This window comes from Rattus norvegicus, chromosome 13 (genome assembly GCF_036323735.1).
Source record: "Rattus norvegicus strain BN/NHsdMcwi chromosome 13, GRCr8, whole genome shotgun sequence".
NCBI lineage: Eukaryota > Metazoa > Chordata > Mammalia > Rodentia > Muridae > Rattus > Rattus norvegicus.
The window spans coordinates 48445382-48471731 of NC_086031.1; the positions used below are offsets into that span (position 1 = coordinate 48445382).

Consider the following 26350-nt stretch of genomic DNA (forward strand, 5'->3'; position numbering starts at 1 on the left):
GATATACTTTCAGACCATTTGTTATTTTATATGGTCTTGCTGTAGAGCACCCACTTGCCACTTACAACATTCAGTTAGATACTCGCTAGGATAGACCCTCCCTCACTTCCATTTCCTATAAAACCCTGGGGCTGGGGATTTAGCTCAGTGGTAGAGCGCTTACCTAGGAAGCGCAAGGCCCTGGGTTCGGTCCCCAGCTCCGAAAAAAAGAACCAAAAAAAAAAAAAAAAAAAAAAAACCCTGTCCTGCTGAGGGTTCAAGGCTGCTCTGCCTTCCCTTCCTATCCAGCTGTGTCAGGGTTGGGTTGGAGGAGAGCCCAAGCTTGAGCTTATAATAGACCCTAATGTTGTAACATCAGAAACAGCTCCTAGTTGGTCTTTTAGTATTCACGAATGCTTCCTGCCATGACAGTCTTAACTTGCCAATCAGGATGGCAGTTACCCATGTACATGTCTTTCTGTCAAGTAGGATGTCAATTCCCAAGGAGGTCTTAGGAACTTAAAACGTTATTCAACCCCTACTCAAAATGGAAGTCTTATTCCAAATGGCTTCTTATATTGGTGCAGGTGTCTCTCTTATGTTGAGGTCTATCCCTATCTCTATGTTGAGAGGCAGGTTATCATACGCAGGTGCAGGAAGTGCCGATGGGTGGTTGGTTTGAGTCCAAGCTTACTGTGGCTAACTATACAAAGCAGAGGAATTGTATTCCTTGTATCTTGGTCATCTTGATGAACCCCTAGTGACAGTGACCACCGGACTTGGTTTATTGCTTTGTTCCTTGGCTACCTTGTCTTTGACCTAGAACTGACCCTGTTCTGTGCCTGTCCCTACAATGGTACAAGAGCAGACTGGAAAAAATAAACCTGCTTCAGCCTCAGAACTGGCTGGAGTCGTGTTCTAGTGTTGTCTAGTTGTTTTTCTCTCTTCACTCCCCACTCCCTCCCTGGAGACACTGATGGCTGACTGAGTTGGCTTGGTCACTAGGCCTTAACACAGAGGATAACTTGCAGGAGTCAGTTCTCTTTGTATCAGAGGGGTCTCCGGGATGGAACTCAGGTCATCAGGCTTGATGGCACTCTCCTTCACCTGCTGAGACTACACAGTTTTCTCTCTAGTCCTATACTAGTGGCTTCCCACTCAGGTGCCTTCAGGACACTTTTTTTTTTCCCTGAAGATGAGGGCCAGGATTGGAGCTCTAAATCCACAACATTCTGACTTACACTTCATCTAAGCTCTCAGGTCATCACTGGGTGTGGTAACACACATCTTTAATCCTAACATTTCAAAGGCTGAGGCAGGTAGATCTCTGAGTTTCAGGTTAGTCTGTTCTACAGAGTGAGTACCAAGTCAGCCATGCCTACATAGTGAGAACCTGTCTCAAACAAAAAAAAAAAAAAATCTCATATCACTTAGAAATTTAAAAATTTCTTGTCTAATTATAGTATCTTTCTTTGTTTTTATAAGAACTTCTAACTGGTAGCAAGAAACTATGGCCTTCTTTCTCCAATTATGTATTTCTTATGCATTAACTTATGCCCTAAATTCCTATTTATTTGTACGTGAACGTTACCATGCAAGCAAATGCTCATCTTTAAAGATTTATTTATTTTAATTTATGTTTGTACACTGTAGCTGTCTTCAGATACACCAGAAGAGGGCATCAGATCTCATTATAGATGGTTCTGAGCCACCATGTGATTTCTGAGAATTGAACTCAGGACCTCTGGAAGGGCAGCCAATGTTTTTAACCTCTGAGCCACTACTCTAATCCTATGTATAATTCTTGCTGAGCCACCACTCCAACCTTATGCAATAATTCTTAATAAAGCCTGCTTCTACCTCCACATGACACGACACCAGTAATCTTCATTGGCATTAGACAGTGAGCTTAGAGCACTGTCCCAGGTTGATCTCTTGTGACTGTAAGTGCCCAGCAAATCAGGTCACTGGGTCATGAAGTTGGCCAGTGGAGGGCGCCATCATTCTCAAACACCTGCATCATTTCTGGAATTCTGTTTTTGTTTTGTTTTTTTTTCCTGACTGAAAATGCATGGCTGTGGGTATAGCTCAGTAGAGGAAACACAGGGTCCTGGATTTAATCCATTGCACTGGCATAAACTGATCCTGGTGGCACATGCTTGTAATTCCAGCACTTCGGAGGAGGTAAACGCAGAAAGATGAGAAGTTTAGGGTCATCCTCAGTTACATGGTGAATTCAAGACCAGCATATACTGTATAACACCCTAAAAAAGAAAAATGGAGAGTGTATTAGTTGCTTTTCTTCTTCCATTGCTGTGACAAAAATGCTTGACAAAAGCAACCTGTGTAAGGATCTGTTTTGGCTCCCAGTTTTAGGGCGCTCAGTCCTGGCAAGGGAAGCAGGAACTGGTCATGTTCAATCAGTATTAGGAAATAGAGATGGTGAGTTTCACCCGTGTTGTTGTAAAAATACAAAAAATTAAAAAGGTAGGTTTGTCTTTTACCTCACTAGGTTCAGCACCGCGGTGCCCTAAGATGTCTGCTGGGTATCTTGTCAGAAACACACCTCCCAACTCTGTGGCAGCCCACACCAGCTGCCGCACACTTTCTTACACTTAAATCTACACATGGAAGGACACACAAAACAATAACCTTTGGCCCAATTGATAAGATATAATTGCCCACCTAAACATACAGAGCCCAGTACCATCCATCCCTTAAGAACATTAATAACAACAACAACCTGTAAATACACAGCAGAATCTTTTTTTTTAAGATTTATTTATTTATTATATGTAAGTACACTGTAGCTGTCTTCAGACACAGCAGAAGAGGGCATCGGATCTCTTTACAGATGGTTGTGAGCCACCATATGGTTGCTGGGAATTGAACTCAGGACCTCTGGAAGAGCAGTCAGTGCTCTTAACCGCTGAGCCATAGCTCCAGCCCCACAGAGCAGAATCTTAATGTCACCTGCCACGGCTTCTCGCTCTCTCCCTCCTGTCTCCTCCTCCTTTCCGTTCCAGGCTCCTCCTCTTCCTTCAAACTTCTCTCCCACCCATCCTTCCTTTTCATCCAATGGCAGGCCTCCTTCTATCCCGTACCTGCCCTCACCTGAATTTTACAAAGTAAATGGGGAGAAGGTTCTGGTGTAGTCACCTGAGTCCAGAGTAGTGACTAGGCAGCTGTCCAGAGGCAGCAGAATTAGCATCAAAATACAGACAACTCCAGGGCAAACCACAACACACCTGCTCTCTCCTTTTTACTCCTTCCCAGATCCCAGCCTGTGGGATGCTGCATCCCACATTCAAGGTGGGTGCTCACACCTCAGTTAAACCTCTCCAGAAGCACACTCAGACCAGAGCATGCAGAGGTTTGTCTCCTAGGTGATTAAAAATTCCATCAAACTGACAAGCAAGATTGTTGGAGGCGACCTGTAGAGTTTTTCGTGGTGAAAATTTATAATGAGCTATGGTGCCCTCCTCTGGCCTGCAGTCATACATGCAGACAGAACACTGTATATATAATAAATAAATTTGTAAAAAACTATTACACAAAATTGGGAAATCAAGGAAAACTGAGAAACTAAGGAAAAGAGAAACTCCCAAGTGTGGAAGGGTTTCCAAGACACAGAAAAGCTGCCCAACTCAATCGTCCAGGGTTATGTTTTTGTTGTTGTTGTTGTTGTTGTTGTTTGTTTTTTCTTATGACAATGGGAGAAATTGGACAAAAACTGAGGTAATTTCTATCCAGATTAGTTAGTTCAGACTGGAGATGGCTCAGCAGCTAAGTGCACTCATTCTTGCGGAGGACCCAGATGCAATTCTCATCAGACATATGGTAGCTCACAACCACCTGTAACTCCAGTTCCAGGGGCTCTGATGCTTTCTCCTGATATCCGGGGACCCCAGGTATGCACATGTACCTGGTGCTCAGGCAGATAAGCAAGCAAAACATTCATACATAAATCTTAGCTAATCCTCTGGCTATGATGGGCCAAGCCAGTAGAGGGCTCACATACTCTGTGCACATTACACAACCCAACCAGAGATGATTCTGTTTACTAGCTGTGCCCACTCTTTTTTTTTTTTTTTTTTTTTTTTTCTTTTCTTTTTTTCAGAGCTGGGGACCGAACCCAGAGCCTTGTGCTTGCTAGGCAAGCGCTCTACCACTGAGCTAAATCCCCAACCCCCTGTGCCCACTTTTTTAGGGATGTTGAAGCCTCTCTCTCTTGACTTGTGCTGTTAGCTGCTGGTACCCATCTTAGGGTTTTATAGCTGCGAAGAGAAAGACACCACGACCATATCAACTCTTATAAAGGAAAACATTTAATTGGGGCTGGCTTACAGTTCAGAGGTTCGGTCCATTGTCATCATGGTGAGAAGCATGGCAGCATGCAGGCAGGCATGGGGCTGGAGGAGCTGAGGGTACTGCCTCTTGATCCACAGGCAGCGAGAGACTGTGGCCACAGGGGGTGCAGTGTGATCACAGGAAACCTCAAGGCCTGCCTCCACAGTGACACACTTCCCTTAACAAGGCCACACCTCCTAATAGTGCCATTCCCTATGGCTAAGCATGCAAACAGGAGTCTATGCGGACCATACCTATTTAAAAAAAACAAACCCACAGTATTCAACCTTCCGGGTGTCTTGCTGGCTGCTGATCAGTCTACGTTTTCTTTGTCCCACACATATACAAACAGTTCGTAGCTTCCTCGTTGCAGAGTTAGCTCTGTCATAGCCATCAGGGTGTAGCTGCACTCTCTCTTCTTTATCTCATATTGAGCTCCTTGTCTTTGGGGTAGTCTGAGTAGTCTCCTAGGTAGAACCTATTGTTCGCAGCCATCTTTACTTTCATTTTAGTCTATTACAATTAGCAACCTTAGAAATGAGAGTAAACGAGAGGGCAATAGTGTCTCATGTCTATCCCTCAAAGGCTTCGGGGGACTCAGTGGCTTCCCTTCACAGGCCCAGAGCCCTGTTCCCCTGGTTATGTTTAGCTTCCCTGCATCATCCCAACATAACTCTGCCAACATGATTCTCAATCTTAACACCAGCCTCTGTTTTCTATTGGAATCTGTGTGAACAATTTCCCTCAGAGAACAAGCTCCTGCATCCCATCAGAAGCATTGGTGACTAAAATGTCTATACATGGTTAAGACCCAAAGAAACACTTTACGACCTTCACCTGTCTTGGGCCTTTCACATGCCAGCTACATTTTCAGCTTTAATTGTTACTGTTTTCGGGACAGGGCCTCCCCTTGAACTTGCTGTTTCCTGCTTTAGTCTCCCAAGTGTGGGGTTACACTCTCAAAGAAATTCTTGAAGAAGTTGTGTTTTTCGGTTTATCGGGAAACCACTTGCCTAGATGAAAGAAAAAGGGCAAAGATGTCACTAGAGGAAATGCTTCTATGTAAAAGCAGAAGCAGCTAGAGAAGGCCAGGAGAGCCAGTCGATATGTTTTGTAATTTTAAGATTTTATGTGCACAAATGGTTTGCCTGTATGTATACATGTAGGTGCATGCTGCCCAAGAACGTTAGCTTCTGTTCTAGCTACCTTAAGTTAACTGGTCTAGAAGTTTTGGGTTCAGATTTGGTGAGGAGGCATTCCTGCCACAACAGTCTGATGACTAAACTCCAAAGACTAAACGAAATATATCTACATTGGTCGTTTTAACAAATATTTCCAGAGTGCCGTGAACAGATTCTTTCTATCAGTTCTGCAAACTATCCACCATATTTAAACGTCAGGAACAGTTTGGGATCAAGAAACTATGACACAAAGGAAACACTATGTAAAACTAAGAAGCTGCCCACTTGAGTACACTTTATGATCCTTTTTTTTTTTTTTTGGTTCTTTTTTTCGGAGCTGGGGACCGAACCCAGGGCCTTGCGCTTCCTAGGCAAGCGCTCTACCGAGCTAAATCCCCAACCCCTTATGATCCTTAAGAACCAAATGCTGTACAAAGGAAAACTGGATAATCCAATTAGTCATTCATATATGCTGGAACAAGAAACATCTTTCCCTTCTCAGCCACAAGGCAGAAAGTCAAAATCAACGGAAAGCAAAAGTCCTAAAAACCTCAGCACTAATGAACGACCATGGTGAGTTAGGGCAGTGGAGATGGCCACGGCGTCTTCTTTGAGAAGGGCCTCTACGATTTCCCCAACTGTCGCCAATTTCTGGAAGCTCAGTCAATCCACAAGTGCCTTTTCCTTGGTTGGAGTGAAGGAAGCAATCGCCTCACGGTGACAAGCCCATTTAGGACCCCGTGATTATCCGGGATGGGAAGGTCCTTCCCAAGGTGAAGAGGAGCCTAATTCCTCACAAACCGACCTGCAGAACTTTGAAATCCCGAGGGTCTCCTGAGTGTAATGGGAACACAGCTTACCGCCTGCCATACTGCGTGGGGACTGCCAGCCTCGGCGCGCGGCACTCCCCACTCCACCCATCTAAACATTTTCTTCTCTCTTTTTCTGAGCTCTCAGGTACACAGGACTTCACGGCTCTGCCTCCTAACGTGACGTAACCCAGGAGAGACCCGCCCCACCCACAGAGTGACGTCATCACGCCGCGCGGTCGCCTAGCTCGGAGCCTAGAGTTTACCACGGAGACTGCTCCGCGGCGGCTGGTCCGGGCGGCTGCGGCGGCGGCGCTCTGGCTCCTCAGCCGCCTGCGAGCCCCGCGCCCAGCACCTCCGCTCGGGCGGCCCGGGAGCCCTGGTGAGTGGGCGCGGCCCTGACACGCGCCCTTTCCCTTCTGCCCTCAGCCGGGGACGCGGCCTTCCCCCAGCCCTGGTACCCCTTGGTCGGGAGGAGACGCGCTGGGGCGCTGCAGGCAGGCTTAGTGCTGCCTTCTCAGCTTCTCCTGCGCAGCTCCCGCCTGCCCCAGAGAAGGTTTAACCTGGAAGGAAAGAATTCAGCCGAGAAACAGTTAAGGGGACATTTATTTAGCAGAGCTACACACTCCAAAGATTGGAGTGGGCTTCCTCCGAAGGTAGGTAGGAGTAGCGCATTGGGGTTTTAAAGAAGTTTCTTAAAAGTATTAATGAGGTGCATGATATATTCATGCATGGAGGTAAGACAATCGCCTTTCTCTCCCAAATTATAATGGTCTTCGTGTCCCCTTGTAAGGCATTTTCCCCCAGCAGTCTTGAAAAAAGCAAAGTGCGGGGTGGGAGGTTTGGAAACTGCAACACATTGTAATGAAGCCTGTGCCTTTTAAGAATGCAGACTCTTTAACGCGGTTCTTGGCAATTTATAAAGTATCCTGTACCTTGGTTTCTGATACAGTGGAACATCCCAAATACCGCTTCACACATTCTGACCATGGGGAGACTTAGTGCAGTCCCTACTTAACCAGGAGACATAGCTACCAAGATACAGTTGTGATTTTTTTCCCCATGATTATCGCTTATCTAACTCTGCTTACCTAGGTTGTTCTAATACTCGATGGTCAGCTTTTCTTTCTTTTCTTTTTTCTTTTTCTTTTTTTCCACCTCTTCATTTTAGGCTTCTAGAATGATTCAGAATAGAACCCATCTATTCACACATTAGCTGTTCTAGAATGTGTCGTTTCTGAAAGGTGAATGTATGGTTAGGCTTTGTGCTGGGAGGAAGGTTGCTGCCCTGAGTTTACTGTCTTAATGTTCAGTCACAGACAGGCTGGGCCCTATGCTAAGACACCAGGAAATCTTCATAATCTTCAGACACTTACTGAGAATTCCGCAAATCCCCAGTTTCTTGCATCTCACAATTGAAATTATGTTGACTTAAGCAAACCTTTTAAAGACAAAAGTTTGCTTTGGTCAATCATCTCCTTTTTTTTTTTTTTTTTAAAGATTTATTTATTCTATAAGTACACTTGTAGTTGTTTTCAGACACACCAGAAGAGGGCATCAGATCTCATTACAGATGGTTGTGAGCCACCATGTGGTTGCTGGGATTTGAACTCAGGACCTCTGGAAGAGCAGTCAGTGCTCTTAACCACTGAGCCATCTCTCCAGCCCCACAGTCAGTGCACTTAACCACTGAGCCATCCCTCCAGCCCAATCCTCTCCTTTTTTGTTAAGTAGATGTTGCAGAGCTGTTGGAGGGAGTGTTGAGAGTGCTTTTGATGGAGCTACTAAACAAAAGATGACAACTTAGAACCTCAGTTTTACTCTTAAGAAATCAGGAATGTGGGCTTTGGGAGAACAGTTTCTTCTTTTCTTGGTTTATTTTAGAAAGTTTAACAACCTCAAATAAAAGGCTGTTTTCATAAGCACCTCCATTGCGTTCCGCCAGAAAATTCTCAGAGGAGGAACATCTTAGGGAGAATCTGAGGGAGGTGGATCTTGTGAGTTCAAGGCCAGCTCAGTCTACAGAATGAGTCCCAGGACAGCCAGGGCTGCAAGTCATGAGGAGCAAACAGTAAGTGTGCTTAAAGTTTGTCTACTCAGAAAAGTATTCCTCACGATGCCTTTCAAATACGTAATTATTCAGCTGAATGCACACAAGTGAACTTTGCAATTCTGGTTATTCTCTGACACCCAGAAGGAATTGGTTCCAGGAATCCATAGATACCAAAATCTGAGGGGTTGGGGATTTAGCTCAGTGGTAGAGCACTTGCCTAGCAACCACAAGGCCCTGGGTTCGGTTCCCAGCTCCGGAAAAAAAAGAAAAAAAAAAATGAAAGAGCAAAAATCTGAGTGTGGTGGTCTTCTTTGGTTTAATTCGTTGTCGTTGTTGTTGTTTGACACCAGAGTGTCTTTATGGAGCCCAGGCTGGCCTGGAACATGTTATGTAGACCAAGGTGAGCTCCAGCTTGCAGCAATCTACCTCTTTCTCCTGAGTGTTTGGATTGCAGGGAACATACCACTGCACCTGGCTCTGAACTCATGTAGTTAGGTGCATGGTGTTTGCGTATACCTCATGCACACCCCATGTACCTCAAGACAAGTTCTGGATTACTTATGCCTAAAACAGTAAACTTATTGTACTATATTTGTGCTGGCTAGTTCTATGTCAGCATGACACAAGCTGTGGTCCTCTGAGAGGAGGGAGCCTTAATTAAGATGATGCCTACAGAAGATCAGGCTGCAAGCAGTCAAGCTGGTAGGGCATTTTTTGAATCAGTGATTGGCCGGGGAGGGCTTCTTTCACTTTGCCACTCCTGGGCTAGAGGCCTCTGTAAGAAAGTAGACTGAGCTGACTGATTGGTGGTGATGCAAACTTTAATCCCCACACTTGGAAGGCAGAGGAAATCAGATCTCTGAGTTCCAGGCCAGCCTGATCTACACATTGAGTTCCAGGATAGCCAGGGCTACACAAAGAAACCCTATCTAAAAAAAAAGAAAAAAAGTCAAAAAGCAAAGCAAAGGAAGTAGAAAGAAATAAAGGAAATTGAGCAAGTCATGAGGAGCACGTCAGTAAGCTGCACTGACACTGACCCTGCATCATCTCCTACCTCCTGGATATTAGTTCCCACCTCTGCACCTCTCACTGGACTGTGACTCAGGATATGTAAGCAAATAGACCCTTTCCTCCCAAGGTGCTTTTATCACAACAGTGCTAATGCTGAGGTAGTATTCTCTAGGGAAAATTATAAACGCCTGTATACATGTTCAAAATCAGTTCTTTAGTTCTTAATATTTTGTGCTTTGCTTGGTTGAATCCAAAGATATAGAACGTGGAATTTGGAGGAAGAATGAGGTAATGTTTACTGGAGTCGTTGTTGGCCAGATTGTGGTGGTGCCAGGGTCAAAAGTGCTCTCTCTATATTTGTGGAAGTTTGCGGTTAAGGAAGCCCTTTTAGTTCCTTAATTTGTAAAGCTAATTGTGTGTTTGGTTTCCCACTTCTTCATTGTGACCTTTTTTCCCTTGTAGCTGCACTGTCCAAGGGACTTCTTTGTTCTTTCTCCTTAGCGCTTGATGGGCGGCATTATGGCCCCTAAAGACATAATGACAAATACTCACGCCAAGTCCATCCTCAACTCAATGAACTCCCTCAGGAAGAGCAATACCCTCTGTGACGTGACCTTGAGAGTGGAGCAGAAAGACTTCCCTGCCCACCGGATTGTGCTGGCTGCCTGCAGCGATTATTTCTGTGCCATGTTCACTAGTGAGGTAAATGCGAGTCTTTGCTATGTAAGTCAAACTCACATTGTAACTTTGCAGTCCTCCTCTTTCAAGGGACAAAATAGCATGCGTTGGTGATCCAGCTATGACATTGGTAGCCAAGTGGTCACCAGGGTTAATCTTGGGGTTCTGTCTGGGCAGCTCTTTCTTCACTGTCCTGTGTGTGTAAGGGGCTGCTCAATCAAAGGGGATGTTTCCAACACACCATTCTTTGGTCAAAAGTATAGGAGTGTCAGAACTTCCAGACGAGTGCTCAATAAATAAAATATAAATCTGAAACCAGATATAGTGGCTCACACTTAAGGTCCTGACAGCAGGAAGATGGCCATAAATTTGAGGCCATTCTGAGCTACAGAATAACACCCATATAAAAGCATTCAACAATGAAAAAAAATAGTCTGGTAAACCAGTGAACTTATGTAATGTGTTAGTTAATAGGTAGGTTCTGAGTAAGACATGTGTTGGCTTTCTGCTTTAAATCATCAATGATTGTAGAAAATGAGTATTTATGCTACTGGTGCAGATTTCAGGATGACTTCAGATGAGGGGAAGATGGGGTTTAATGAGTGACTGTGCAGTATTGACTTAGCTTGATGTGGTAGACATGTCTGTAATGCCAGCAATTGGGGGGCAGAAACAGGATCAGGGGTTTCTCACCATGGGGCCGGCCTTGAACTCACGGTGAGACCATGTCTCCCGAAAACAAGGGCAGAGGATGCAGCTCAGCTGGTCTAATGCTTGCCCAATATACACAAAGCCACTAGGTTAAGACCATCCTTGCCTCTGTACAGAGTTTTAGGCTATTTGGGGCTATAGGAAACATTGTATCCAAAACCAAAATTACTTTTTAAAAAAAAGGGCCAGCAAGATGGTTCAGCAAGTAAAGATGCTTTCCATCAAACCTCATGGACCAGATAGGGGGAAGGAAGGAACCAACTTGGGGTGTGTGGAACCAACTTGGGGTGTGTGTGTGTGTGTGTGTGTGTGTGTGTGTGTGTGTAGACAGCAGAGCTGTCCTGGAACTCACCCTGTAGACCAGGCCAGCTTTGAACCCACAGATCCGACTGCCTCTCCCTCCCAGGTGCTGAGATTAAAGGGCTACACCACTACCTCCTGGCTTTAAAGCTTCTAAAAAGTAAAACTATTTAAACTAGTCTTTGTAAGTATTTTAGGTTTGAGGCATATGAATAAGTATTGGGTATTTAAACTTCGACATATATCTGAATTATTTCAGCATGCTGGCTTTTTGTTTGTTTGTAAGATTTAAAAAGAGTTCCGTGTATGTGCTGCATGGATTTTATGTCCATCGTATTCAAGGAGTTGCCCGTGGAGTCCATAGGGCACCAGATGCCCCAGAGCTAGAATTCCAATGGTTGTGAGTCACCTGACGTGGGTGTTACAAATGCTTGACCAGTCTCTCCAAGCCTGTGGTTTGCGTATATGTGCATCTGTTTTTTTTTTTTTTTTTTTTTTGGAGCTGGGGACCGAACCCAGGGCCTTGCGCTTCCTAGGTAAGCGCTCTACCACTGAGCTAAATCCCCAGCCCCTGTGCATCTGTTTTTGAGAAAGAATCTTAGCCTGAAATACTTCATCTCTCCGCCTCCAGTACAGAGACTATGGGTGTGAGCCATCGTGCCTGGCTTTGATAAGACTCTTTAAAAAGTATCTCTAAGCACCAGTGTTTTCTTTAGGTAGTGCCCATCACTGTGAGGCTGCAGAGGTGGCTCAGTGGTTAAGAGCACTGGCTGTTCTTCCAGAGGATCGGGGTTCCATTCCCAGCACCCACATTATGGTTCACAACTGTCTAACTTTAGTTCCAAGAGATCTGACACCCTCACACAGAGATACATGCAGACAAAACACCATTGCACATAAGGTAAAAATTTTAAAAAAAGTCCCTGTCAATGTACTGAAGAAGTAGTTGCTGGAGCCAGATAAGAGAGGGAGTGTCGTGATAATAACAGCTATATTTATGGGCCCAGTCACATTGCCATGTTGTCATTTACCCAAGGGGTAAATATGCCATTTCATTTTACAGATGAAAGGTCTCAACAAATGCCTTGCCAAGGTCACATTGCTTAGAGCACCACAGAGAGGTAGGCTCTGCCACTATAGCATATGACTGTAAAAAATAATCCTTAACTCCCATGTTCATCCATAAGGCTGGTACCACAGATCTCTAGCTTGTACTCCCCTTTATGATGTCTGCCCCAAAAACATAGCCATTTAGCTGGGTAGGGAGTGTTGACCAGTGCTGAGCATGAAGTGGACTAAGACTGCTGCTCACACAGTCCTGCTAAAGCAGCGTGTGTCCTGTCTGCTGTCAGGCTGTCTCCTGTCTTGGAGAAAGGCTGTCTACATTGTTTTTTCAACACTGGGGAATTTCTGGAATCTTGGAGGAAAAAAACTCATTTCTTCTCATACATGACTCTTCTTTCTTTCCTTCTTTCCTTCTTTCCTTTTCTAAACAGGGCTTTTCTGCGCCTGTTGTAGACCTCCCCCTGTAGACCAGGCTAGCCTTGACCTCAGAAATCCACCTGCCTCTGCCTCCGCCTCCAGAATGCTGGAATTAAAGGTGTGTGCCACCAATGCCTGGCTAGAGTGTGATATTTTTGTTGTTATTTTTGTTTTCGGAAACAGAGTTTCTCTGTATAACAGAGCCCTGGCTGTCCTGGACTCCCTTTGTAGGCCAGGCTGTCCTCAAGTTCTGTCTTTGTCCTGGTTTCCCCCAACCCCCAAACCCACCCCAGTGTGCAGGGATTAAAGGGGGATTGATTTTTTTTTAAAAAACGTTTTTTTTTTTTTGTTACCCTCTGGCTGATGGAGAAAGCAAGTATGACAAAGCCATTGGAAGTACATAAGAGTTGTAATAGGAGTTTGTGTGGATGAGCACATGTGGATGTGTGTGAGTGTGCTGACCCATGTGAGGGTGTGGTGAGCCCAGAGCTCGACATCACATGTCTTCCTTAACCGTTTCTCCTCCTCTCCACCTTACTTTTTGAGACAAGGTCTCTCACTGAACCCTGAGCTTGCAGGAGAGTCATGGGATCTACCTGTCTCTGCCCTAGGGCTGAGGTTTTGCTGTTGCATTTGCTTTTGATCTCATTTTTTGACGTTTGATGTCACTGCATAGCCTAGAGCAGCTCTGGATCACTGCAGTCCCCCTCCCCCATCTCAAACAGTGTTAGCTGAGGAGCCACTTGCAGTGATATCCACGTTCTCTTTCTATCCAGATGTAGTCTGAGGGTGGGCAGGGGAGAGGAATGTGGTCGTCCTGGAGGAGGTTGTAGCTGTAAATCTCAGAGTCCTATTTCCATGACATTTCATTGACTGTTTCTGTTTTAGCAAATGCCTGTAATGCCAGCCCTCAGAAGTCTGGGTGAGAGGATGGCTATAAATTCAAGGACAGCTTGGGCTACAACCTGGAAACCAGGTCAGCCACATAGCATAATCAGGTGTGTAGGAGAGGAAAGAAGAGAGAGAATGTTTTATCATAAAGGCACATGGGTACAGTGGTTCATGAAACTTTCGTATTTTGTTTTCTAAAATATCTGTGTTGGTTTTAATATGGAATCAGGTTAATTCTCTAGAAACTTTGCTATTCTCTTGTTCACTCCTAAGGATACAGCCAACTGCCCATACATGTCATACCTGCTAGATACAAATTAAATAACATTTATTATAATTTTAAGCTTTTTATAAAATTATTTTATGCTTATAAGTGTCTTGCCTACATGTATGACTGTTTCAAATGTGTGAGCCTGGTGTTTGTGGTGGTCAGAAAATGGCTTGACCCCTGGAACTGGTGTTATGATTGAGAGCTGCAATGGGTGCTGGGAATTGAACCTAGGTCCTCTGGAAGAGGAACTAGTACTCTTTTGTTTTTGTTTCTCTTTGTAACCCTGGCCATTCTGGAACTCATTCTGTAGACCAGGCTGGCCTCGAACTCAGAGATCCACTGTCTCTGCCTCCCAAACACTGAGAGTAAAGTGTGCACCACCGCTGCCCAGCCAGCAGCCAGGACTCTTAACCACTGAGCTAGCTCTCCAACCCCACGTTGTTGTTTTTGAAAGATGTGTATTTAATTAGTACCAGTATACCTTTAAGCTCTTAGACTTGGATTCTGTCTTTTACCTTGTGGAATCTAAAGTACCATCCTTTCCTACCTCATGAATTTTCAGCTTTCAGAGAAGGGGAAGCCATATGTTGACATTCAAGGTTTAACTGCTTCTACAATGGAAATCCTGTTGGACTTCGTGTATACAGAAACAGTACATGTGACAGTGGAGAATGTTCAAGAACTGCTCCCTGCAGCCTGTCTTCTCCAGTTGAAAGGTATAGACAATAAAAGGTGTCTTGTTCCTGACACAGTAGCCCTGGAAGTGTTTTTCATTGACATAAAATTAATCAAGAGACTTTCAGAGGTCAGTCTGGAAGCATGGCATTGGAATCTTTGAGCATGAAAGATCAGATATAGTTAAAAGCAATGCATAAGAATCTCTCCACATATGAGTATTTGGGTCTTGTAAAAGGAAACATTTAAACTTTTTCTGTTTTTGAAAATATGGAAGGTGGAAATAGGAAAATATGGAAATAGGTATGGTGGCTGACACCAATAATCGCAGCACTTAAGAAGCAGAGGATTGTATGAATTTGGAGCCGATTTAGTGTGTAAAATGAGACTACATCTTAAAATGAACCGATGGGGCTGAAGAGGTGGCTCAGGGCTTAAGAGCATGGACTGTTCTTCAGGAGGGTCTGTGTTTGAGTCCCAGCATCCACTGGTGGTTCACAATTATTTTCATTTCCAGGGAATTTAATGCCCTCTTCTGGGCATCATACAGATACACATGTTTGCAAAGCACCCATTCACATTAAGCAATTAAACTGAACCAAACAAAGCAGAATGGAAAATATAGGTATTTCCTTAATACATACATGTATATATGTGTGTATGCATACATGGTAAAAATTGTCAAGAAGCTGATAATATTCATTGTCTACATAGATACTGATTATTTACCTTGTCATTTGATGTCTTTGTTCATGGTGAGACTAAGGACTTTTTCTTATAAACCTTTTTGTATCTTTAAGTCTGAATCATGGAAAATATCTTTTAAATTTTCTTTTTACTTTTATTATTTATCTTTTTATGTGTATCTGTGTTATACTCAAATGGGTGACCTCTGATGACCACAAAGGTCAGAAGAGGGTATCGGATTTTCTCAAACTGGAGTTACAAGCAGTTGTGGACTGCATTCTGGGGGCTGGGAACTGGACCTAGATCTTCAAGAATAATAGTGTGTTTAACTGTTGAACCATCTCTCCAGTTCCCTGGTTTGTTTTTGAAACAGAGTCTCACTATGTAACTGGTTATCTGGGAACTTGCCGCTCAGGTTGTCCTCTAACTCAAGGGTATCCACCTGCTTCTGTTTCTGAAATGCTGGAATTAAAGGCATGCACCTCTATGTGTGCCTTAAGATACCTATTGAAAATAAAATTTATGCTAGTCAGTGGTGGTACATGCTTTAATTCTAGAGTTCAGGAGGCAGAGACCGGTAGAGCTCTGTGAGTTGGATACCTGCCTCATCTTCAGAGCTAGTTCTAAGACAGCCAGGGCTTCACACAGAAACTCTCTCAGAAAAACAAAACAAACAAAAAAATAATAAAATAAAATTTACCTTCTACTTGAGAAGGAGAAACAGCATGGGCTATATAGGTAGACCTGTCTCAAAAAGAAGTAAATAAACTTTAAATTGATGTATAGGAGTTAAAATATAATTTTTCAGATGGTCTACACTGTATAGACAAGGCTGGCCCTAAATTGTATCCCAGTTGGTCCTAATTCTGTCTTCTTGCTTCAGCCTTCTGAGCACTAGGATTACAGTTGTCACCATGGTAACTAGCCATCTGTCCCTTCAACCTCCAACCATGTATCCACTTAATTGAAACATTCTTACTGCTGTTTGTTTTGTTTTAGATAAGTGTATCACTGTGTGGTCTAAACTGGCCTAGAATGTGTGATCCTTCGTAGCCTCCTGAATGCTGGGATTACAGGCACAGACGCCTATGTCCAGTCCTCATTCCCCACCTGTCATATAAGACTGAGGTGAAGTGGAGCGCGCTAAGTGCAGACTTAGAAAATTAAGTTAAGTTTATGCCAGGTGTTGTGGCACAGGCCTTTAATCCCAGCACTCCAGAGAGAGATTCAGAAAGATACTTGTGAGTTGAGACCATTCTCTTCTACACTGTGAGCTCTAGACTGGCTAGGGCTGCACAGTAAGACTCTGTCTCAAAAACCAAACCAAAAAAGAACTGAGTTCATGCACTGGACCGTCCCTTTTCCCAGTGTCAGGGATTGAAACCAAGGCCTTGCTTATGCCAAGATGCTAGACTGGCAATGCTGCTTCTCTGTCAAAGTACAACCCAAGCTTTTATTCTAAATTGACCAGAGGATTATAGGAGTGTTTTCTTTTACTGAAGGTTTAAAATAAGTTTGATATAGGGGCTAGAGAGATGGCTCTGTGTTCAAGGGTACTTGTCTTGCAGAGAACCTGGGTCAGGTTTCCAGCACTCACATAATGACTCACAACTGCCTTAAACTCCAGTGCCACGGGACAACTGTGACCTTCTCAGACACTGCATGCCATGGTGTATTTATATATGTGCAGACTTAATACTTACACACAAAATAAAAATAAGTAAATCTTAACAAAACAACTATTTAGAGTAGGAAATAAGAACATAGTAAATTAAGTTACTCTTTCAGATTGGTTCCAGAGGCTAAGAGTTTGCAGCAGTCTAATGGTTCCTGAAGCTAATTTGGACTTGCTACACTCATTTTAAAGATGAGGCAGAAGCAAGTTTAAAGGGCTTTTAAAGGTGACATAGTATAGCCACTGTTTAAATGCCTGGACCACACATTTTCTTGTGTTAAGGTGTAGAGCTAGGGTTCCCCGTAACATGTAGAGAAGACTTTAAGATCCAAGAACGGAAGGCTACTTTACACTTGGCCAAGTATCCTGAAGTCTGCTCACTGCCTGTGTTTGCCCTAGGTGTAAAACAAGCCTGCTGTGAGTTCTTAGAAAGTCAGTTGGATCCATCTAATTGCCTGGGTATCAGGGATTTTGCTGAAACTCACAATTGCGTTGACCTGATGCAAGCAGCTGAGGTTTTTAGCCAGAAGCATTTTCCTGAAGTGGTACAGCACGAAGAGTTCATTCTTCTGAGTCAAGGAGAGGTGGAGAAGCTAATCAAGTGCGATGAGATTCAGGTACAGATTTGGCTTGGTGTTACAGTTTTTTTTAATTACAGAGCAGATGTCCATAGTATGGTTTCATAATCAAATACCCCTACTGGTGCCAAAAGTCTTAATTTATTTGTGTATCTGTGGAGAAAAAAGACTGCCCTGGTCCTTCATCAAATATATTTATATATAATTAAATGCAGAAATTGGAAACAAGGTAAAATTTCTGTACAATACTATTACCCATTGGCTGTGTGGTAGTGTTCGTTGTGTGTAGGTTTATAAGTGGGAATGAGGAATCTAACAGAGGACTAGTAGATGTCTTTGAAGCCTGTACTTTAATCTCCAGGGTATTAGTCCTTTAGTCAGTAGCTTCTAGAAGAGACCCAAGTCCTGTGTGTATATTGATTGCTCTTGAGTTTTACTTCTATACTGAAATAAATACATTGCTGAGCATGTTTCTTAGTTTATATAACAGGCACGTTAGAAAATATTAGATTGGGTTAAATGCTTTGACATGCTGTAGGAGAGTTTGCTACCTAAAGAAATTGTGTGGCCATCCAGGTGTGCCATTGCGTATGTGTAATCCCAGTACTCAAGAGGCTGAGACAGGAGGATCACAAGCTTGCCTAGGCAACAGTGAGACTGTCTCTCTAAAAAACAAAGCACCCTAGGAGAAAAGAGATTCTGTGATACACTTTGTGTAAACCATATGGTCTCTTTTCTGATTGGCTACAAAACAGGTATGCGTGTTAGAAAATAAAAGGTGTTAAGTTTACTTTTATTAAATTTTAGCCAGTTTTTGCTGTACATTTTTCTTTAACAAACTGTCGTAAGACAAAACTGATAAGAGCAGTTGATAAATTGTTTTTACTTAGAGAGTAATGTTTCCCCAAGTTGACTTTATGCCAGCCTGGAGAGGCGCTGTTAGAGATGCTAATGTGTCAAAGACTGGTTGGTCTTGTACTCACCCCCACGGTGCAGGACCTTGTCTTCCTTTGCAGACTTTGTGGCCACAAAGTGTTTTCTTCACATGTAGGAGCCAGTGGTTAGCTAGAAAAATATGACGTTTTTTATACTTCGTATTATTTATTTATTAATCTATTTTTGCTTTTTTGAGGCAGGGGTTTTCTGTGTAGACCAGACTAGATTTGAACTTAGAAATCCACCTGTCGCTGTCTCCCAGGTACTAGGAATAAAGGTGTGTGCCACCACACCTGTCGTGACTCTTCTTGATTTGTCTGTGTATGAGAAAGCACAGTGATGATACTTAGTGCTACTGTTTATAGGAAAATAGTACTTAGCGTTTACAATTGGTTAATTTGTCAAAGGCATATCAAGTACTTACAGGGAAAAATCCCTATCCCTTGGTGCATCTACTCTCTTCTTTCCTCTTCCCACCTCCTCTTTTGATTCCTTTGTGTTTCTGTGTTAGAGTTTGGAATTGGTAAGTCTTGGGCATGGTAGGCAAGTGCTGTCACTGACCCAGCTCTAAGTATCTTCCTGTGGCATCCACCTAATCCCCACATCTGTCTGCAGTTATCAGACTGTGGCTCAGAGGTAAACCGTCATAGTATACTAAGTGCAGACTTAGAAAATTAAGTTAAGTTTATGCCAGGTGTTGTGGCACAGGCCTTTAATCCCAGTATAGTAGTATAGCACGATTCAGACCCAGGCAAGCAGCTAGATGTGATGCCGCACACCTGTCACTCCAGCCTAGAGGTGATGCCACACACCTGTCACTCCAGCGTATGGGAGGCAGAACTGTGACGTTCAAGCCATCCTAGACCACAGAAGAACAAAAGAAAGGGAAAAAAGGAAGTTTAAAAGCGGGTTTGCTAGCTTGTGCCTGTATTTCTATCATACAGGCAGGAGGATCAGTTTAAAACCTTCCTTTGCTACATTATTGAGTACCAGACTAGCTTGGGCTATATGAAACCCTTTCTCCAAGTAGCAACAGCAACAAGAAAAACAAACAAACACAAATCAGGCCTCCTATTCCCAAGGCCTTTCCCCCAAACATTAAGTTATGGGTGAGCTCACTGCCAGGTGACCAGTTTGCTTCTAAAGGCCCTCATTAGGAAATCAGCACAAAAATGTTCATTTTGGACCTGTTGTAGAATCTGGATAAAATAAGATGGACCAGAGAGTGCAAATAGCTGGCCATATTCAGAGGCCAAGACGAAAACAACGTGAGCATTTTTATGTAGTTTTCCTTCCTCGAATATCAAGACGGGCTTTTGTCCTTTTTTTTCTGGAATGACAACAAAAGGGTTTTTGTTTTTGTTTTGTTTTGTTTTTTTCCTTTCTGGAAACCAGCACAAAACTGGAACCAGATGTCTTGACTTCTAGTTGCTACGTGGTTCTTCCTCTTGTTAAATAAAACAGTTGGAGCAGGCATGGCGGTGCTGGTCTGTAACCCTATAGCTGACGGCAAAAGATGGTAGCAGGGTCAAAGGCTCAAGGCCTGCCTGTGCTCTGCGAGACACCAGACCCAGCACAGACCCGCAGCACTCAGCGGGAGGCAGTGTGTCGTCTCATTAAATCGCACACAGGACTGCCCCAAACATTAAGGGCAGTGTCTTGTCTGAACTTTGTGAAGAATATTTTCCCATTATGAATCATTGACATTCACAGGCACATTTAGCATTTTCTCTGAAATTTTAATTTGTTTGCTTTTAGATAAAAGAAAACAATATACATGCTTTTAAGCCTGGGTTTCTCTGTGTAGCCCTGGCCATCCTGGAACTCTGTAGACCACCCTGTCCTGGAACGACAGAGACGCCTCTGCAGCCCCAGGGCTGGGGCTAAAGGCATGTGCCACCCGCCTGGCTAGAGCAGTTTCTTAAGAATGAGTGTGGTGCATCCCCCCATCATCTGTCTGTGAGATGGATCACCTTGACCTCCCACACATCTCAGGACTGCCAACACCTGGCGTCTAGCCTGTTGTATAAAGAGGACTGCAACTGATCTTGCAGTGCTTGGCCCTTCTGAGTGTTAACCCACGGTTACCACGCAGTGTTTACAAACACCTCTTTATTCCTGTCCTATGGAGATGTTCAAATGATACCCAGTTGCTCTTACTATGACGCCCTCAGCAGCCTGGTGCTTACCTCCAACTGTCACCACTCACACTTCTTCCTACAAGGCTGGTTAGCTAAAATGTCCCTATGTGCCAGTTCTCTCTGCTCTAGGTCAGTTCAGACCTGTAGAAAATTCTTTCAAGATAGACTAAGTTTCCTTGCCTGGTCTGATAGCCACTAGGCATGTTGGGTAATTGGAATGTAGTTAGTACTGCTAAGAAGCCGAGCTCTGCTTATTTTCGTTAAATGCCACTGCAGTGACAGAGTACAGCTCTAGAGCTTCTGGTGTGCTCTTTTCTGTCTTGGTGTGTTCTTGGGGATTTGAGATAAGATCTTATTCTGGATCCCTGGCTGGCCCTGAACTCACTACCTAGGCAATCCTCCTGCTTTAACCTTCCAAGTGCTAGAATTTTCAGTATATGCTGCCACTTCTGACCCTTTGAGTTCATTCTTTTTATTCTTCAGGGTTTTTTGCTATTTGTCCATCAGATTTCGGCTTGCTACTAGACTTGATTTGTCATCGTCAGTGAAGTCAGTGCTTAGCACTTAGTAGAAGTTCAGTAAATTTATAAAATGAAGGAACATGCCCAAACATTTCTGCTTACCAAAGCACCACAGTTCTTGGGAAAAGGCGTGCAAGGTGTATTGGTTTGCTTTCATGCAGGCACTGCGGTTCAAAAGAAGCCTCAGATTACATATGCCCAGAGACTGCTGAGAGAGCATGGGTCCTGCACCCGTGACTGCCTTTGGAAAGCCCTATGTCTTACTGTGCCTGTTGCTTTCCTGGTGGAAAATAATACATATAATATAATATAATACATACTTTAGAGAGTGTTTCTTACTTTATCTGTTTATCATGTATAATTGAAGATCCTCAAAGATCTGAAACTATATGTCAAAACAGCACAGAATCTAACACATAGTAGTTGTTTAAATGCTGACTAACCATACTTTGAAAGCTGTAGTGTTATTTATGATGATAAAGTGAAGTTCTTGCTTCAGAGGCAACTATGAATAAAAATTATTTCAATTTTAATTAGGATAACGGATTTTCTCTCCCATGTTTACTAAAGTCGCAGGAATGACCAGACAAGAATTCAAGAGTAGATAGAGTTCTGAAAGGAAGGCCGACGTGTGGCTCATCTTTATTGAATGCTTTCCTAGTTCTTTTTAAATTGCTTATAATTCTCTTCCTGTATCTGGAAAGATTGTTTTCCCAGAACCTCCATGTTTCTGGAAGCTGGGAAGTAACAGTAATGGAGGGCAAGGAGCAAAAAGGAGAAAGTGAGCATGGCTGCTTTTTAGTGTGGGAAGCTTTTTCACTGGGAAAGTAAAAGTCTGTGATGTGGATTCTGTAATAGGTGGATTCTGAAGAGCCAGTCTTTGAGGCTGTCATCAACTGGGTGAAGCATGCCAAGAAGGAGCGAGAGGAGTCTTTGCCTGACCTCCTGCAGTATGTTCGGATGCCCCTGCTGACCCCTAGGTACATTACAGATGTGATTGATGCTGAGGTAAGTCACATCAGGCATGCCCTTGGTGTCCAGAGACTCCACTAACTCCACAGCCCAGTTACTCCAAACCAGCAGCTTTAATGTAGGCCAAGTCACCTGTCCCTTTCCACAGGAAGGCTGGAGCGGTAAACATTCTAGGCATAAGAAATATTTATTGCTTGGTAACTCAGGCCTCTGTCACAAATGAAAATCCATAATTTAACTTAATTTTCCTTTTTGTTTTATGTGCCTCTGAATGTTTTATAAAAACCGTGTACCAGTCTCTGTTAAACATAAATTGTTATAAATTGCTCTGAAAAAGATGAAACAAAAGTTGCTTTGTGTGGCAAACCCTCATGTTTTTACCTCTAGTAAGTCTGATTTACTCAGCTTAATGCAGTTGAGCTCTCTGCTGTTTTATAAAGATATTTCTCTAACTTAAGTTGCAACAATGTTTGTAATAGTGTGTGTGTGTGTGTGTGTGTGTGTGTGTACACTATAATTCACGCATGCGTGCACACATACACTGCCCTGCATGGACTGCTGTCCTACTTGGCTTTCTGTCTGCTGTGATAAACACCATGACCACAAGGCAGCATGGGGAGGGCAGGGTTCATTTCCTTGCATGTCCATAATCAAGGGACCCAAGGGCAGGGGTTCAGGTTCAGAACAGGAGCCTGCAGGCAGGAGCTAAAGCAGAGGTGGTGAAGGAACACTGCTTACTGACTGGCTTCCGTTGGCTTGCTTAGCTTGCTTTCTGACACACACCCAGTCCAGTGGAGGCGGTCCCTCCGCTGACAGGTGTCCTTTGGCAAGCGCTGATCTGTATCATATAGGTGAAGCCCAGTGGCTGAGTTACTTCTTGGCCAGGACCTGACTATTTTAAAAGTTAACCATAAAAATAGTTTCTTTTTTTCTTTTTTTTTTTTTTTTTTTTTTTTTTTTTTTGTGCCTCTGACTTTTATTCTCACAGGCAAGAATTCAAGGGACCACACGGGGGTCTACCCTGAGTTGAGTTCAGTGCCGGGGCGACTCTCGTCCTGAAGACGGCTGTGGCAGCCTGAACTTGGAGAGGTCCAGGTTCAGGTCTAGGAAGGTGAATGCGTTGTACTCATGATGCTGCAGGTTCTTGTAGGTGGTGGTGTCACTCGACTCGGGAACCAGTGTGGGCTCTTTGAACACACTTTCCGTCTTGCTAGTTGGTCCTGCCGCCTTTTTATTATTCTCGGACTCTGTAGACAGGGGCACTGTAGAAGCCAGTTCTCCTCGGAACACCTTTGCCTCGAGAAGGGCAGCCTTCAGCGCCCGGATTCGTCCTCCCCGCAGCAGGAGAGAGACCGCCATGGTACAGATGCCCAGCGCCGAGGTCGCACCTAGGTCATAAAAATAGTTTCTTAGTTATTCACTTTACAAAATTTGCTTGGCCTGTTGTGGTGAGGCCTGTCATCTCGTGGTAGAGATAGGCGGGCGTATCAAGAGTTCAAGGCCACCCTAGATTGTATGAGACCCTGTCTCAAACAAGTAAACAAATATTGGAACACCCTCCCCCCCAATTAAAAAAAATTCAGGCTAATTAATGTCACATCTCAAACTCATTTTCCCCTTCTTTCTTAAGCCTTCTATTGGTTAGTTTTCTTGTTGCTGTGATAAAATACCCCACAAAAGCAACTTAAGGAAGAAAGGGTTTATCTTGGTTCACAGTTGAAAGTTATAGTTCATCCTGAAGAAGTCATGGCAGAAAACCCATGAAGCTGTGGGTCATGTGTACCACAGTCAGGAGGCGGAGAGAAAAGCTGGTGCCCGCTGAGCTTTTCCCCTTGGTTAGGTGTGGGTCATCTTCCTAAGGAAAGTTTGATTTAGGGTTTCAGCCTCCAGATCCTAGCTCCAGATCTCTATACCAAAATATAATGTAAAGATTGACACAAAGGGCGTGAAGATGAGCTTCACTATCAGCAGACTGATTTGGGAAACACACCAACTGGTCTGTCTGTGAGGGGGGATTCTGAAAGGTTTAACTCAAGTGGTAAGGCCTGCCCTTAATGTAGGCCACACTATACCACTGGCTAGGGACCCACATGGTTGCCAGTATTCATATGCAGAAGCTTTTAGAGATGTGTGTACAGCAGTGGTTGCTACTGTTGTATATTTCCAATGCATACTAAAAACTTCTTGGAGTCAAACTACTAAAACTGTGAGTTGAAGATCCCAACAGGAAGCAGATGGTACAGTTCTAAGGAAGGCTTACTGTATATATAAAGAGCTGCTTACAAACTTATTCATTTGGAGAAACTGTAAAAGACCATGGAGACTATAGCTCTAGAACAGCCAAGCTGTCACCAGCCCTCAGTCTAGCCGAGCTAAGAAGTGGGTATCAGAGCCTGAAGGGAAAGTGTAGGCCTTGACATGCCTGCCTTTGGGCAGAGCTCCTCCCAGCTAGGAGCCATTTGGAGACCTTACTGGCACGGTGTATAGGGACTGTTTTTCTAAACTAGAGAGCAAAGTACAGTGTGGAGGTAGACACTAATACAGAGATGTATTTTCTATGTAGGTATATGTGTATATGTGCACATAGGCATGCACATGTAGACCAGAGGTCAGTCTTTGGTGCTGTTCCTCAGACCATCCACCTTGGCTTTTGAGATGCAGTCTCTTATTGACTGGCCTGGAGTTTCTGATTGGGCTGGCAACAAGCCCAAGGATATGCCTGTCTATCCACTAGTAGGGGCATTACAAGTATAGGCTACCTTGTCTAGCTTTTTTTTTTTTTTTTTTTTTTTGGTTCTTTTTTTCGGAGCTGGGGACCGAACCCAGGGCCTTGCACTTCCTAGGTAAGCGCTCTACCACTGAGCTAAATCCCCAGCCCCCTTGTCTAGCTTTTTATGTGGTTTCTTGTGACAGAACTTGGGTCATCGTGTTTACATGGGAGGACTTTTACCAAAGTGGGCCATTTCTCCCACCCATCTAGAGCACCATTGGATATAGATGTGAGAGCTGGGCTAATGGTGAATGCATTCCTATAACACAGAACTTGGGAGATAAATGCAGAAACACCAGATGTTAAAACTTATCCTATGCCCTGTTGTAAGTTTGAGATCAACCTGGGCTACCGGGGAACCTGTCGCAGAGAAAGGATGAAGTGGGTTGGGGAGCAAAGGAAGGAAGGAGAGAGATAGCTTTGGGGAAATTATTTTGGAGAAGACAATTTTTCCAAGAGAGAGAGAACATGTGTCTTGTCTTTTTGAGACAGTGTCTCCCTCTAGATCAGCCTGGCCCAGAAGTCACTATGTAGCCTTGAGTTGGCCTGAAGTCTCAGAAATCCTCCAAGTCCTGGAGCTGGGATGTGAAGCCAGCTCCCTCAGGATTCGTACTAGTCCTTACATGCTTTTGTCTGCATACACAACTTTCTGCTTTATATGCGCCATTGTTATTACAACGTTAGAGATGCCTGGTCCCCTTCTGTCTTTTAGCCTTTTATCCGCTGTAGTTTACAGTGCAGGGACCTAGTTGATGAAGCCAAGAAGTTTCACCTGAGGCCTGAACTTCGGAGTCAGATGCAAGGACCCAGGACAAGAGCCCGACTAGGTAAGCTGGTATTCCTGGCAGAATGGAGGTGTCTTTTTTTTTTTTTTTTTTTTTTTTTGGTTCTTTTTTTCGGAGCTGGGGACCGAACCCAGGGCCTTGCGCTTCCTAGGCAAGCGCTCTACCACTGAGCTAAATCCCCAACCCCTGGAGGTGTCTTTCTACTCCTTTTTCAGACAGTGTGATATCTGTAATACATACAGTAGACTTGTTTTCAGACCTGATTTTAATCTCCTTAGGCAAGTAGCTGCCATTTTAAGCTTTTATTTCCTGTAGTCTTTATGGCACATAGCTATTAGAGATTCAGTTAGATAAAGAGAAAACCATCTTACAAATTATCATATATTATGTAGCATCAGATTTCTACCTCAGCGTTTACATAAAGGGCTTGGAGCTGGAATGTAGCTCGGTTGTTAGTGCTTCCCTATCCCTGAGTTCAAGCCTCAGCACAACAGAAATGGTGGTAAATGCCTGCAATTAGGAGGTAGAGACAGGAAGAGTAAGTTCATCCTTGGGCACATAAACAGTCAGAAGCCAGCATGATAAACTGTCTCAAACAAACACAGTCCTAAAACTACAGGGCTTCTGACAGTCACATATCAAGGGTAAAATCCTGACTATGAGGCCAGAGTTGTGGTACAGATTTCTGGTTTACTCCTTACCTTAGGCAGGAAATTTACTCTGTCTGCTGATGCTTTATCTGTGACCTGGGAATCAACTTCACATCCAGCTCTAAGAAGGTTATGACAATTAGATGAAGAAGGCTAGGAAAAGGCTAGGAATAGCTACTGTCACATAAGTGCTGCCTATGTTAGCAAACAGAGAGAGGTTCAATCTAAGCCCTGCCAGTGGTGA

The 26350-nt window shown here is 43.8% G+C and overlaps 1 protein-coding gene, 1 long non-coding RNA gene and 1 pseudogene across 15 annotated transcripts in view; 1 reads left to right on the top strand and 2 right to left on the bottom strand.

The window, feature by feature from the left end:
• Nucleotides 1-1585: 1585 nt before the first annotated feature.
• On the bottom strand, nucleotides 1586-6504 carry Lnc134 (long non-coding RNA 134). Of its 2 annotated transcripts, NR_126577.1 has the most exons (3): nucleotides 6371-6504; nucleotides 5167-5342; nucleotides 1586-2243 (listed from the first exon to the last, which is right to left on the bottom strand). It is a non-coding gene; the product is annotated as a long non-coding RNA 134 (long non-coding RNA). The 2 variants fall into 2 exon arrangements; NR_126578.1 differs by lacking the exon at nucleotides 5167-5342.
• A 34-nt stretch (nucleotides 6505-6538) lies between these two features.
• The window catches only part of Klhl12 (kelch-like family member 12), a 33719-nt gene continuing 13907 nt past the window's right edge, over nucleotides 6539-26350 (top strand). Inside the window, exons 1-8 of one of the 13 annotated variants that reach the window (XM_008769540.4) lie at nucleotides 6738-6975; nucleotides 9885-10085; nucleotides 12136-12193; nucleotides 13443-13552; nucleotides 14279-14432; nucleotides 17153-17370; nucleotides 21788-21937; nucleotides 25384-25498. In XM_008769540.4, coding sequence (XP_008767762.1) covers nucleotides 14333-14432; nucleotides 17153-17370; nucleotides 21788-21937; nucleotides 25384-25498 — 583 coding nt within the window. In that variant the 5' untranslated portion in view covers nucleotides 6738-6975; nucleotides 9885-10085; nucleotides 12136-12193; nucleotides 13443-13552; nucleotides 14279-14332. Of the gene's footprint in view, nucleotides 6702-6732; nucleotides 6976-8203; nucleotides 8391-9845; nucleotides 10107-12135; nucleotides 12194-13442; nucleotides 13553-14278; nucleotides 14433-17152; nucleotides 17371-21787; nucleotides 21938-25383; nucleotides 25499-26350 lie in introns of those variants that run through there. The other 12 variants (XM_039090405.2, XM_039090401.2, XM_039090402.2 and 9 more) reach the window with 12 other exon arrangements.
• Ndufv3-ps1 (NADH:ubiquinone oxidoreductase subunit V3, pseudogene 1) lies at nucleotides 22862-23295 on the bottom strand (annotated as a pseudogene).